This window comes from Chelonoidis abingdonii, chromosome 1 (genome assembly GCF_003597395.2).
Source record: "Chelonoidis abingdonii isolate Lonesome George chromosome 1, CheloAbing_2.0, whole genome shotgun sequence".
Classification (NCBI taxonomy): domain Eukaryota; kingdom Metazoa; phylum Chordata; order Testudines; family Testudinidae; genus Chelonoidis; species Chelonoidis abingdonii.
Window position 1 is genome coordinate 309,290,130 of NC_133769.1, and position 12,807 is coordinate 309,302,936.

Sequence of the window (12,807 nt, forward strand, 5' to 3'; positions counted from 1 at the left end):
TCAGTAAATTTGTGTGGGCACATCAGGCATTTGTGCAGGTAGGTTAGATGCACACAAAAACTGGTGTGCAGCTGCAAATATTGCCAAATATCTCAATTTGTTCTATGTTTGCATAGCTCTTAGCACAGGCAATCCTGATCCATGACTTGGGCTCCTAGACACTACCAAACAAATAATGAATTGGGTTAACTTACTGATTTGTTTTGCTTTCCACCAAGAGCCAACGGTCTTCAGCCACTAGGAAAATGGATCTGAGATTGATAGGTAGTGAGATAGTATGAATTCGACCCTCCAGTACATCCAGCACAATAAGGTGGTTTCTGTGAAATGTAAACCAAGAAAACAATCATGAGGCAGAGAATGTATATGAGAAATCTATTTTTTTAAACAAGAACAATGTAATTTATAGTTAACTCTCACCCTTCTTCTTTGTAGAACACCAGCCAGTTTTTATGTGAAAACTCTCTGCACATTTTGTGACTGATCTAAAAAAATGCATTACACATCAATTACAATTTGTCAGGTCAGTTCCCAATAGTTTACCTGACTCCTTACATTTTTAGTTATGCTTTTTTCTGGTTAGAAAGGTCAGAAACTAAAATATTTGGCCAAGATGATCAAAAAGGTGTGCCTAAAGTTAGGTTTCCAAACCCACATTTAGGCACATAAATAGGTGGCCTGATTTTCAAGAGTGCTGAGAATCAAGCAGCAATCACTGAATCATACCAAATGTGCTAATTTTTCTTTATGTAATTCACTATGATAACCGCATCTCAAAGCACTTTCCCACCTACTCCAAATTCATAAATTGCATTATAGTAAAATGAATTACAAATCACTCTGCTCTGGGCTCAACAGGACCGCAACAACGTGTAACAAAATGTTCTGTAACTCTTAGCAAAATATCTGAAAGGGTTTCATTGTAAAAATTACATATCCCTAGACAGCATCCCTTATTTATTGCCCTTCAGTTCTGTAATGATGATATATTCTGCTGGTACAAAACTGAGAATTCAAAATCCATCTATCTATCTATCGATCGCAGTACACAATTAACTGTTTGTTCTCTAAAAGACAGAAAGGAAGCTATCCTGCTAGCATGTCTGTAATACTGAGCTCTGATAGGTCTGGTATAGTCTAGCCAGAAAGTTGCTGTTCCTCACCTTCTCCTCCTTGTTGATCCACCAGGATGCTCTCTTTGGAACTTCTTGAGTATCTGATGAGAATAAAAGTCTGTGAATGGCACCAGTTTTCGTATCCAGCAACAAGACAACATTACTCTGTAAACAGAAAAGAGAACATTACGCCCAGTCTTCTTAAAGCTCACAGCTCCAGATCTACATGAAGTGTCTTTGTTCTTTGCAACTGAAACTACTTAATGTCACAAGGAAATTTAATTTCAAAAGTATGAATTGGATTTTACTTGGCTGGAAAATTGCAGACTGGATCCTCTGGTCTAGCAAAGCTGATCTCAGTGCAGAACTGACGAAGTGTAAGGCAAAGGTACAACTTAACTGACACTGGTTGGTCCAGATGAATGGTGCTATTTTAAAATTCTGTAATGTTTTATTCATGCTGAAAAAAATCAAATTTGTTTGTTTGTAAAGTTTACATCAATATTTAGAAGGAATTGTATAAATCTAATGTTAATTTACAGTAGCCTGATACGATTTACGCAGTTAAAGCTTAAATGACCTGTAGCAGACATTTGCCGTCAACTACACAGGAAAGTCTTACCAGCTTTGCTTCTTCTATCTTACTAAAAGATTTGCTGCAACTCGAGTGTTTCCTTAACATTATGCTAGAAAAACAGAACCTCCCTCCCCCGAATATTTAAATCATATGGAATTTGAAAAACTATTATATGGAAAAAGGTTAAGCTATAATTTGATATTATTGTGTGGCTCCTGTAACATCACTTTGAATATTTCTTTTTAAAACATTCTAAAGTTGTTCCTAAGGCATTAAACTTTTAAGGACTCGGGAAAATGATCACACACAGCCAACCTTAACTGCTCTAAATTAAATTTTAAAAGCTACAAAAGAATAAGCTAATTAAGTCTTGTATTTCATTACTTCATTAATGTCTTGGCTCTAAATCTTTGTCATTCAGTGAAACACTACGTTCTTCAAGTTTTTTTTTTTAAGGACATATTAAAAGTCAACTGTATGCGTGTCTAACATCTGAAGTAATACAAGTGAACAATAAAGGACTAAAAAGGTGAAGTCCACAAGATTCTCCTAAATAAAATATGTACTAACTCAATCTGAGTCACAGTTTTTGTGGGTAACCTTCAGATTTTCTCTAGGGCTGTTATTTTAGAGGAATGAACTTCTCATTTTGAATGAGAGCTTATTGTAGCTAAATATGGTAAAACATTTAAAATATTAACATGACATTTGTAGCATTTGGAAAATTCAGCTGCAGCTCAACTCTTCTAATAAAAGAAGAATTTATTAAATGCTCATGTATTCCAACCCAAATTATAGAAATGTGGCCCAGGAGAGAGTTTGTTTTGGATTTTGGTTTTCTGCCATATTGTATTTATATACTTCTGCATCAGCATAGCTGAACTGAAGAAATGCATTAGCCTTCCAAGATACAAAAAACCCCATATGAATCAGTTATGTTCTTCTACTTAGTATTAAGTTTATACGTGCAGTTGGCAGTATAAAAAGCCTCTCTACTCCACCCCTTTTGATGTTAATGGTTTCCTTCTGTGCTAAGTGACCGATGGCATATTCTGTCTGTGTTTAATAATAGAATTTTGCGTCACTTGTGAACACATCCAACTGCAGTTCTGGCAATCCTTCAAGAGGGATGGGAAAAGATGCTGATATGCAGTTCCGTTACATTTGTTCTCGACTGGGAGAAAAGTAACCTTTGGGTGACCTAATGACCCTGATGTCTGGAATTCCAAACTTTGGACAGATGTAATAACCAGCCTCATGAGTGGCGTTCTTTTATTTTTAGTGTCTGAACAGTTTTCCTTTCCTTACTGCTGCTTTTATTTGAGTTAGGATTTTCCTCTTAAAAGTCCTTAAACCAAACAGGGCTGTGATTTCACTGCTGAGTCGAGAAGTTGTGCTCAATGCTCTTGTAGGCAAAGTGGGGAGTAGGGGGGAGCGGCCGCAGATAAAAGTAATAATTTAAATATTTAACCCTCACTTACTTTCTCCTTTTTAACCATCTTTCATGCCCACAACTAAATTTCCTGTCCCTTGGTCCTTAACTCCATTCCCAGTTTCTTCCTCTTATATGCCTCCTCCCAGACACAATCATGCTCAGACATGCAGTTTCTTCCTCTCTTGTCTTATATGCCCCACCTCCTGGAAACACATATATGCAACAAATTCAAATATCCCTCTCCTTTCAGTTTATAGATGAGACTTTCTTCCTGGCTCTTGGGACTTGCAGAGTAAACCTCTCCCTACAGTGTGTGCTCCCAACGCCTCCCTTAAACAGGCAGCTTCTCCTAGCACTGCTACTGGCAGATCTCAAGTGACACTGACACATTTAGCAAATGTATCACTGTATATCCGTAACACAGAGGTAGAGAAAGTAAGTGCAAGAAGTCTGTGTAGGGGATTTGAAGTCCCTGGGTTCCAACTCCGCTGAACTCCGAGCTGGGAAAAAAATAGTATATGAACATGTAACAATCACAATGCATACACAAAAGGAGGCAAAAGCAAGGTTCGCTGTAGCAAACTGAAAACTGTTTTTTCTCAAATTGTGGATGTTTATACTTGTAAACTTAGGGTCTGTCTACACTGTGTGGTAATGCACTCTACAGGAACTTTCCGTATCTACCAGCAGGGTCTGCATGGACCAATTAATGTACAATCCTTTTGTGTGCTTTAGGAATCACACCCTGGTAGAGTGCATTACCTCACCATGTAGACAAGTCCTTAATGGGCTTTTATATAACACTTATTGTTTGTAAAATATAGTGTGAGAACCTTGGAATATTCCTAGCTGTTAAAATGCTTTTAATATTGCAAAATGTTATACTTAACAGTAAATTACTATGCTGGGTTAATATCAGTTTTACTGTTATATTTCTACAGTTTACATTTCAGTTAATGGGAGCTGTCCTTTTAAGAACAATATGGGACGGAAGTACAGAACAATGTGTGGGAGATTTTGTCTCTGTTTTGACAGAGCAGAAGTCCTCACCTTGCATAAAATCCCCAAAGGTCAGAACTTGATTTAATCTGTGTATCTTTCAAGAACACAAATCTCATTCATGAAGGTGTAGCATCAGATCTTACTGGGGGATCAGATGCCTCAGAGCATTGCTTATGGGCTGCAAACCCTCTCATCTGTAGGTCACCAATTTTAATCCACACTAGATTACTATGGATTAAAAACTGATCCCATCTAATGGATATTTGGTGGTCCCCCATTATGTGATGAGTTTGGTGGGCTTCAGTTTCAGCTCCAATGTCACTAACTCACACTATACTCTGCACTAGTTGGCAGACTCAGCAGAGGGGTCAAAAACGTCATGGGCCACAGAGACTAAACTACCCCTGCTACTCATAGAAGCAAGTTTCTTCCACAGCATCCTCCAGATAAAGATCAAAGTATGCCGGCAGGGCATGGTGTGTGGACAGCCTGTCCTGCTGATAATAGGAACTTCATTTACTAGGACTATCGAAACAATACCTTTTACCAGCACTAAATCCACACAATTTTCTCTAAAATGTAAGTTTATTGTTACAGATACTTTGGTTCTAAATATGCAGATTATCTAATTAAAAAAATGTGCATGTGGTTTGCTTCACACACTAAACTCCACAAAACTTACCCCTATCTACCTGTTAACATTTAGACTGGCCATCAGCATTGGGTGCATACAGAAATGAAACACTTGATCTGTGAGTGGGAGAGTACCCTGCAGTTCATTGTGGTGGCAAGGAACACCGCCACCAAGCTTTTCCCTGAAGAGCTGAAGGCCCCTGCTGAGCACTCTGAACTCCTTCCCCCACATGAGAACCATTATGAATCTACCACCAAGATTCAGGTGGTAGAGGGGAAGCCTTCCTAAGTTACCAACTGAAGTGTTTGATATAAGAGAGATTAAAAAAGGGCCATGCTCAGCACTGAAGTCTTCAAACCATTCAGTAGAATGTGAGTCTCCCATCCCTCTCCCAAGAAAACGTGCGGGTGGCTTAGAAGTTGGTAATCCCCACAAATATGCAGCTAAATTAAGCCCCCAATAAAGTACACTTTAGCAAAATTTTATTTGAGGGAGGAGGAAGAAATTAAGGACTTTTATTTTAGTGCAATGCTCTTGATTCAATCCAGATGAACATTATATGAGAAAAAATAAATAGCAGCAGTTCGTCTGCACAGCCATGGATATAGTTGTCTCATCCTTTCCGCTATAATTATCTATTTAAGTGTGTTTGTAATTGAGTCATAAATGTTCATCTAAAAAAATGTTTTATTAAAACAGCTATTTGGAAAGTCACTACTCTGTGATACTAAGTACTGGAGTATTTTTAAAACAAAAATAACAAAAGGGGAAGCAGAGATTTTATTTTATTTTTAAAGTAGTTTTTGTTTCCTTCAAGATTTTAGCACTTTTTGACCCTTTTTTCGAATACTCATAACTGGAGATCTGGTTTACATAATGATACCTGGTATTTATTATAGCACTTTCTGTCTCCAAACCACTTTACCGATGGTAGCTAATCATAACAATTTCCCTGTAAGGTAGGCATTGTATGCTGTTACTCTCCCTATGCAGACACAAAGAAGATGCAAAACAAAAAAGTTAAGTGATTTGCCATAGGCCACAGAGAGTCAGTGGCAGAGCTCAAATTAGCACTCAGAAATCCTGTGCTTGGGTCACTATTTGTTTTCACTTCCATGGTCACCTCACAAATATCAATACAGTTGGCCTCATTTAGGTAAGTAATAGCATCATTCCCATTTTACAGACTTGCCCAGGACCACCTGGTAAGTCTGCTGCAGAGCTAGGTATAAACCTAGGTCTCCGGATTTTTAGTCCGTTTTTTTAACCTCATGGTCATCCTTGTCCACTAGATTACATCTGCCCTCTGAACGTTTGAATGATTAACTAAACTTTACTTGAACTATACAAAATTTTTGATTCTACAAATTAACTGAACTGAATACTGTCAAGCCTTCTGGCCCATGGTTACAACTGGAAATATTTCAAAAGATCAGATGGATTCTCAAGGTTCTGTATTTTTACACTTCTCAGCAGGGACCAGAAGTGTAGGGATTCAAAACATAAAGAAAAATAAAACAGAGGAAAACACCTCTCTCTTATTTTTATGTTTTGAAGCCTTATGGAAGGATTATTTCATTTCAAGTTAAAATTCTGGATAAAAGTACAAGCTGTGTTACCTGACTTGTCCAATTTGCCCACCTCTAGCCTTCAAAAACCAGGGACAAATAAAAAGAACTCCAAATGTACCATTTCTAAAATCTCCTGATTTTTTATTTTTTTTTAAACTCTTGAAGTGGACAATACTGTCTTTCCTTCCCCTTCCCCTTCCCATGTCAAAAGTCAGGTGAAGAAATGCCACCACAGGGGTCTTCTTCATCCTTCTGGAAGCAATAGGCTGAATGTTAGCACTAATCTGGGCTCTGCTCATTCTGCCTGATATGAAACTAAAAAGACTAAAAGCAGCAAAGAGTCCTGTGGCACCTTATAGCCTAATGGAAGTTTTGGAGCATGAGCTTTCATGGGTGAATATCTGACGAAGTGGGTATTCACCCATGAAAGCTCATGCTCCAAAACTTCCGTTAGTCTATAAGGTGCCACAGGACTCTTTGCTGCTTTTAGAGATCCAGACTAACACGGCTACCCCTCTGATACTAAACAGACTAAAAGAACTGAACTAAGGGAGAGCCCAGATCAAAGCTTCAGATCACACAGCAGTCACCATGAGGCCTACGCCAGGGTCCAGCCCACCAGATAAATGCCTGGTTCCATGGTATCCCATTCTGGGCCTTGCACTGAGCAAATTATTAAACTGGCCTTCAACTGGTGAAAAATTAAATAAAATGACAGGCAACAATCCACAGTGATTAATAATATGCTACATGAGTGAATCATATTCCTTAATTTTTCCACATAAAGTGCAAGAAATTGATTATTGTAGAAGGGTCAAGTCATTTTTGAAGTGATTCTAAACATACGCAGGCTCTGTAAATCCAAACTGTCAGTTTAATGAAGTATATTTTAGGAATCAATGAAGATCTATTTTAATATTAAGTTTGTATATGAAATCCTAAGATAATGCAAAACATGCAGTAATATTATTGTTAGTATATTATTTTCCAGCAATGATAATTAGGTTTATTTTTAGAATGCCTTTGCCCAACTGTGGCACTTGCTGAGAAAGACAAGACCGAAGTTGCCAATATTCAGACTTATGGTCAGAGAAAGAAAAGAAGGTTACAGCTGAAGAAAAGTCAACAGCAATGGTGCATTGAATCACAGTAGCCAACCTACAGTACAGTCTTTATATCAGATTTTAATTCAGACTTTTACTGAAAAATATATCCTAGAAGGACAGACATTATCACAGTGTAAAACCATTCACTGAGTTAAATGCCTAAGGTTTCACAGGAGCATTTGATAAAATATTCCCTCTCCTCCCCAAAGAGATTCAATGCTACTGCAGTGTGGTTAAAAATAATACTAACAAGACAATTATTTTCATTTTAGGAATTTCAGAAGTTTAGAAATGTAATAGGAGAGTATTGCTCGGACCTGTCTTCAGAAAATGTCTAGTATTCTAAACGTTCTCAGGCACTCAAAGCATAGGATCAAGTGCCATCTGTTTTACAATTTCTTGTACCGACTTTAGTCCAGGGGTTGGCAACCATTGGCACGTGGCTTGGCGGGCTGGGCCAGTTTGTTTAGCTGCTGCCTCTGCAGGTTTGGCCAATCGCGGCTCCCACTGGCTGCAGTTCGCTGCTTCCCACTGCCCCCACTGGCCCAGAGTGGCGAACCGCAGCCAGTGAGAGCCGCGATTGGCCAAACCTGCAGAGGTGGCAGCTAAACAAACTGATCCGGCCAGGGTGCTTACTCTGGCGAGCCGCGTGCCAGAGGTTGCCGACCCCTGCTTTAGTCATAGAGGACAAAACCTTGTTTTGAACTGAACAAACTTGTTATGAGCTTCCCGAAATAGCTCAAATAGTACTATCACAACTGATCAAGACAACTCTATTGGCAACAGTGAAGGAAGTTAGCTTTTGGATGAGAATTGGGAAAATGCATTTCTAGGGGCCCAATTCAACACAGATATAGGCAAATGCAATTCTTCTGAGATCAGTAACAGGTTGCCCCACTTACATATGCACTGAATTTAGTCACAAGTCTGAGACCAGTAAAGCATGCCTATATTTAGGCTATGACAATATGCATGGCTTCCTGGGATGCTAAATGTGTATGAGATATTTGACACCTCATCAGCTGTGGTGTTAATGGAAATTTCTCATTCCCTCTACTACATACAGGAAAAGTTCCTCTGAGCTAGCTAATAGCCAATGAGAAATGGGGAAAGAAACCAAGAAACAGTAAAGTGGGGAGGGGGGGAACAACATAAGAAAAGGAAGAGGGAAGCTGGTGACCAACAATAATGATAATTGTTAATGCTATGTCTCATATCACTTAGGAATGTAAACAGGACGTAAGATTGGAAGGGACCCCCTGAGCCATACATTCTAATCCCTTGCTATCTCAGCAACATCATAATATAACCCCATTCTTAAATTTATCAAGTGCCATCTTAAAATTAGTTGTTTGCCTTGACTATTGCTATTGAAAGTTGTTTCAAAACCTAACTCCTCAAACCTTCTAATTTCCAGCCTAAATGTTTTCATGGCCATTTGTGTTTGTTCCAATGTTGCTATTTGGCTTAAATAACTTTTCTTCCTTCCTGACGTCTATCCAGGGCCGGCTCTACAGTTTTTGCCACCCCAAGCCGTGCGCCGAATTGCCGCCACAGGCGGCGGGGGCAGTCTGTGTGCCCTTAGGGCAGAAGGCATGTTTCCACGGTGTCAGCAATTCGGCGGCAGCTTCTATGTTTAGCTGAAGCCATCCCGGACAGCTAAACATAGAAGCTGCCGCAGAATTGCCCCCACTGCGGAAACACGCCTGCTGCCTTAAGGGCACATGGACTGCACTCGCCCTCCATGGCGGCAATTAGGCGCACTGCTTGGGGGCAAAACAACAGGGACTGCCACCCCTTGCAGAATGCCGCCCCAAGTACCAGTTTGGAATGCTGGTGCCTGGAGCCGGCCCTGCGTCTATGGCCCTCAGGCATTAATGGGACATGATCATATTTATTAGGCTATTACAATTCATATTAATACTTATTCTTTTTTACTCATGTCAGCATCTTGGTGGCTGCTCTCCCATCCCCTGTAAAAAGGTGTTAAACTGAAAATATTCTAATCAATTTCTAATAGCAGTTCCAAATAAGACTATTGAAGTTATGGGCCCAAATCAAACAGATCTGACACTGAGAAAGTTAGAATCGAGATCCAAACTTTGCAACTCTAATCCATCTCTACAAAGTGGTTTACACCACCATTTTGTTTTACCCATCCAAACTTCCCACAAAACTCATGCTATGGAAAAGGCAATATCATGATACTTAATAAAAAAAAAAACAAGGGTGGCATGAACAATTGTGATTCAGAAGGCATTTTTTTTTTTTATTAAAAGTTCAAAAACTAGAAAGGTGATGAGCAAGGCTTGGATTTGAATACATAGCAAAATAGGGGAGTTTAGACTTAATAAGTTTCCTCTGCTAATTTGAGACTCCCAAACTCAAATCATCTCCTTTTTTCCCCCTCCACTAGTTCTCAGTGTACTTTTACCACTAACAGGTGTGACAAAGTTCCTCTTCTACCTTGGTGGGTCTTGCGCTTATTGGCAGATTTGCTCACCTCAGTGATCTTCCCCACAGTCTGGATCAACTCCTTCTGTGTCTGATCAGGAGTTGCGAGGTTTGCGGGGAACCCGGGCCCACCCTCTACTCCGGGTTCCAGCCCAGGGCCCTGTGGATTGCAGCTGCATGACAGCTACAACTCCCTGGGCTTCTTCCCCATGGCCTCCTCCAAACACCTTTATCTTCACCACAGGACCTTCCTCCTGGTGTCTGATGAATCGGCTTGTACGTCCTTATCCCTCCAGCAGCACAGCTCTCACCTCGGCAGGCTTCTTGTGCTCTTGCCCCAGCTCTCACTACTGCACTTCTCTCTCTGGCATTTCTCCCCGCTGACTGAGTGAGCTCCTTTTTAAACAACCCAGGGCCCTGATTTAGCCTGCTTGATGTGGCTGCAGGTGATCTAATCAGCCTGTCTGCCTTAATTGGTTCTAGCAGGTTCCTGATTACTCTAGTGCAGCCCCTGCTCTGGTCACTCAGGGAACAGAAAACTACTCATCCAGTGACCAGTATATTTGCCCTCTACCAGACTCCTGTACCACACTGGTCTGGGTCTGTCACACAGGATAAACAGGCAAATCTCAGCATTAATAATGCAAAAGAACATAAAAACATACTTTAAACCAGCCTAAACACTGCAAGAAAAAGTAGAGCTGAGGGATCCTCTCTAAAGGTTTATTGTGCAATTTGACTAAATATCCAGAAGAGTGCATATTTATCCTAAGTATCTCACAACCTACAGAGATTGAAGAACCACAGGGACCCTACTCTTGCTGTACTATTTTCCTCACAATGAAACATGAAACAGGAGGATATATATTTATTTATTTTACCTGCTCTTCATGTAGAATCACTTGCCCTTTGAGTGGATTTCCTAGAGGTGCCACAGTCACAAAGGGTTGCCACATGCTTCCAAATGTTCTTGGGAAGATGTCATAACAATCCACAAAGTATCCATTTTTACTAGATACATTCATGAAATATAAGGAAACTGGATTGCATGTAGCCACATAGAGCATATTTTCAGTCTCATCTTCTGAAATAAGAAAATAAGGCAAAATTAATGAAAGCAAAAGACTTTGTCATGATCCAAAATCATGTTAACCATCAGATTAACTGAAAACTGAATGATGCTACTGTGGGAATACAGCAACATATTTAAAATAAGTTTATACTATTATGGCACATATATCAATCAATCAATCAATCCATGAAGGACTATGTGCTACTCTTAACCTACAGCAGCAGTCCCATGATGACAAAGGGAATTTTGTACATAAATCAAAGAATGCAATGTGGCCATTATGTAAACTAAACTTTTAACAAACAAGTTGTTACCGGCTTCACACTGACTAGTAACTCCCTCCACAAATATTCCAAAAGATATTTGAGTAGAAGTCCAAGACATAAAGCTGGTTTGGCATCCAAATCAACTGCTAAAGACTCATGTTATATGAATCCTTATAAGCAGAAACCTGTACAGCATACACAAGTTTACTTATAAAAAAGAAAAGTTTCTCAGAAAAAGAAAACTATAGTAAAAGTTTTCAGATGCAGACTTCTTAAAAATGTGTCCACTTACTGGAACTAAAACACCAGGTCATTTAATAATTATAGACAACAGGAAGGAAGTTTCATGTGGCAAGAGAAACACTACAACTGTTTTTGACTCACTTTAGATGTTTCTGAGCATCAAATTAAAACTGCAATTTCTATTAATGTCATCAAAAAATTGGGAACACGCTTAGAAAGTGAAGCCACAATCAGAAAAAGGCAGCGTTGTCAGTTTTCATAATTTTAATGTATTTACATTGTAAAATAAATTACAGCCACAAAATGTATTACATTTTATAATATACCATAAGTATTGGTCACAAATATCAATAATGATGTGATACACACACACACACACACACACACACACACAATGTAGTTAAATAAGGTAGGATTGATTAAATAAGAAAGGGCATTGATCGGCATAAGCACCAGAAAGAAATCACAGAACTTTGCATGCTACAAGTGTTGCATTAGAACTGGCTTTAACTAGAGAAGGGCAAAGTTAGAAAAAGTTTTTAAAATTAATTTTGAAACAGTGTATTATATAATATAAAAATTAGGAACATTTTGAATTACGCATCTATATTTCCTTTTAGAGCCAAATTTCCTTCATAGTTTACATTATCACCAATATGTTTTAATGGAATTATACTCCCCTTTTATGATTGATTGTTTTTGCATTTTGTCGTTTTTGACTTAAAAAAAAAAGTTAAACAAAGAAAAGGAAGCAATATTATTTTTTCTATATCTCATGTAGGCCCACAGTGAAGGTTCCCAGAAATGAATTCCCTGTGTTAATGTGCATACACTCAGCACAGAATTTGTAGTTTCTTTTTTAGCGCAATTACAAAAATATGACATTGCTCTTGCATATTTCAAAAAAAGGGAATACAAACTACATAGTACTGACTATTCACGAACAATTACGATCTCATCTGTCCAATTCCTCATTAGCTTCAGTGTAACTTCTATAATACAATAATAGGGATCATTACAAAAATTACAAATATTTTACTGTACCTTCTGCTACAGCAACATCACTGACCAAATTAACCTCATTCAAAGGCAGTGTCCAAAAAGCAAGTTCTTCTGTGAAACTAAGGGACCTTGCTTCATGCCGTTCCAGTGGAAATCCCTGAACATTTAAATAGACTGGACCCTAAAAGAAAATGATAACCGTGAGGACTAGGTATTTTATTTCACTCACCAACCTTTATAAACACTAGGAGTTTTCCTAAACATTTCTATTGCTTTTAGCACTAAGTGCCTGACCAAGCACTATAAAGAAAAGATGAAGGCTTATATTTG

At 38.8% G+C, this 12,807-nt stretch overlaps 1 protein-coding gene across 1 annotated transcript in view; it reads right to left on the reverse strand.

Moving 5' to 3' along the window:
- The window catches only part of VWA8 (von Willebrand factor A domain containing 8), a 279,054-nt gene that overhangs the window by 76,916 nt on the left and 189,331 nt on the right, over positions 1 to 12,807 (reverse strand). The window contains exons 28-32 of the mRNA XM_075065283.1: positions 12,520 to 12,658; positions 10,776 to 10,975; positions 1,164 to 1,280; positions 421 to 485; positions 195 to 320 (exon numbers count right to left, since the gene is read on the reverse strand). Of these exons, the coding sequence (XP_074921384.1) occupies positions 195 to 320; positions 421 to 485; positions 1,164 to 1,280; positions 10,776 to 10,975; positions 12,520 to 12,658 (647 nt within the window). The remainder of the gene's footprint in view (positions 1 to 194; positions 321 to 420; positions 486 to 1,163; positions 1,281 to 10,775; positions 10,976 to 12,519; positions 12,659 to 12,807) is intronic.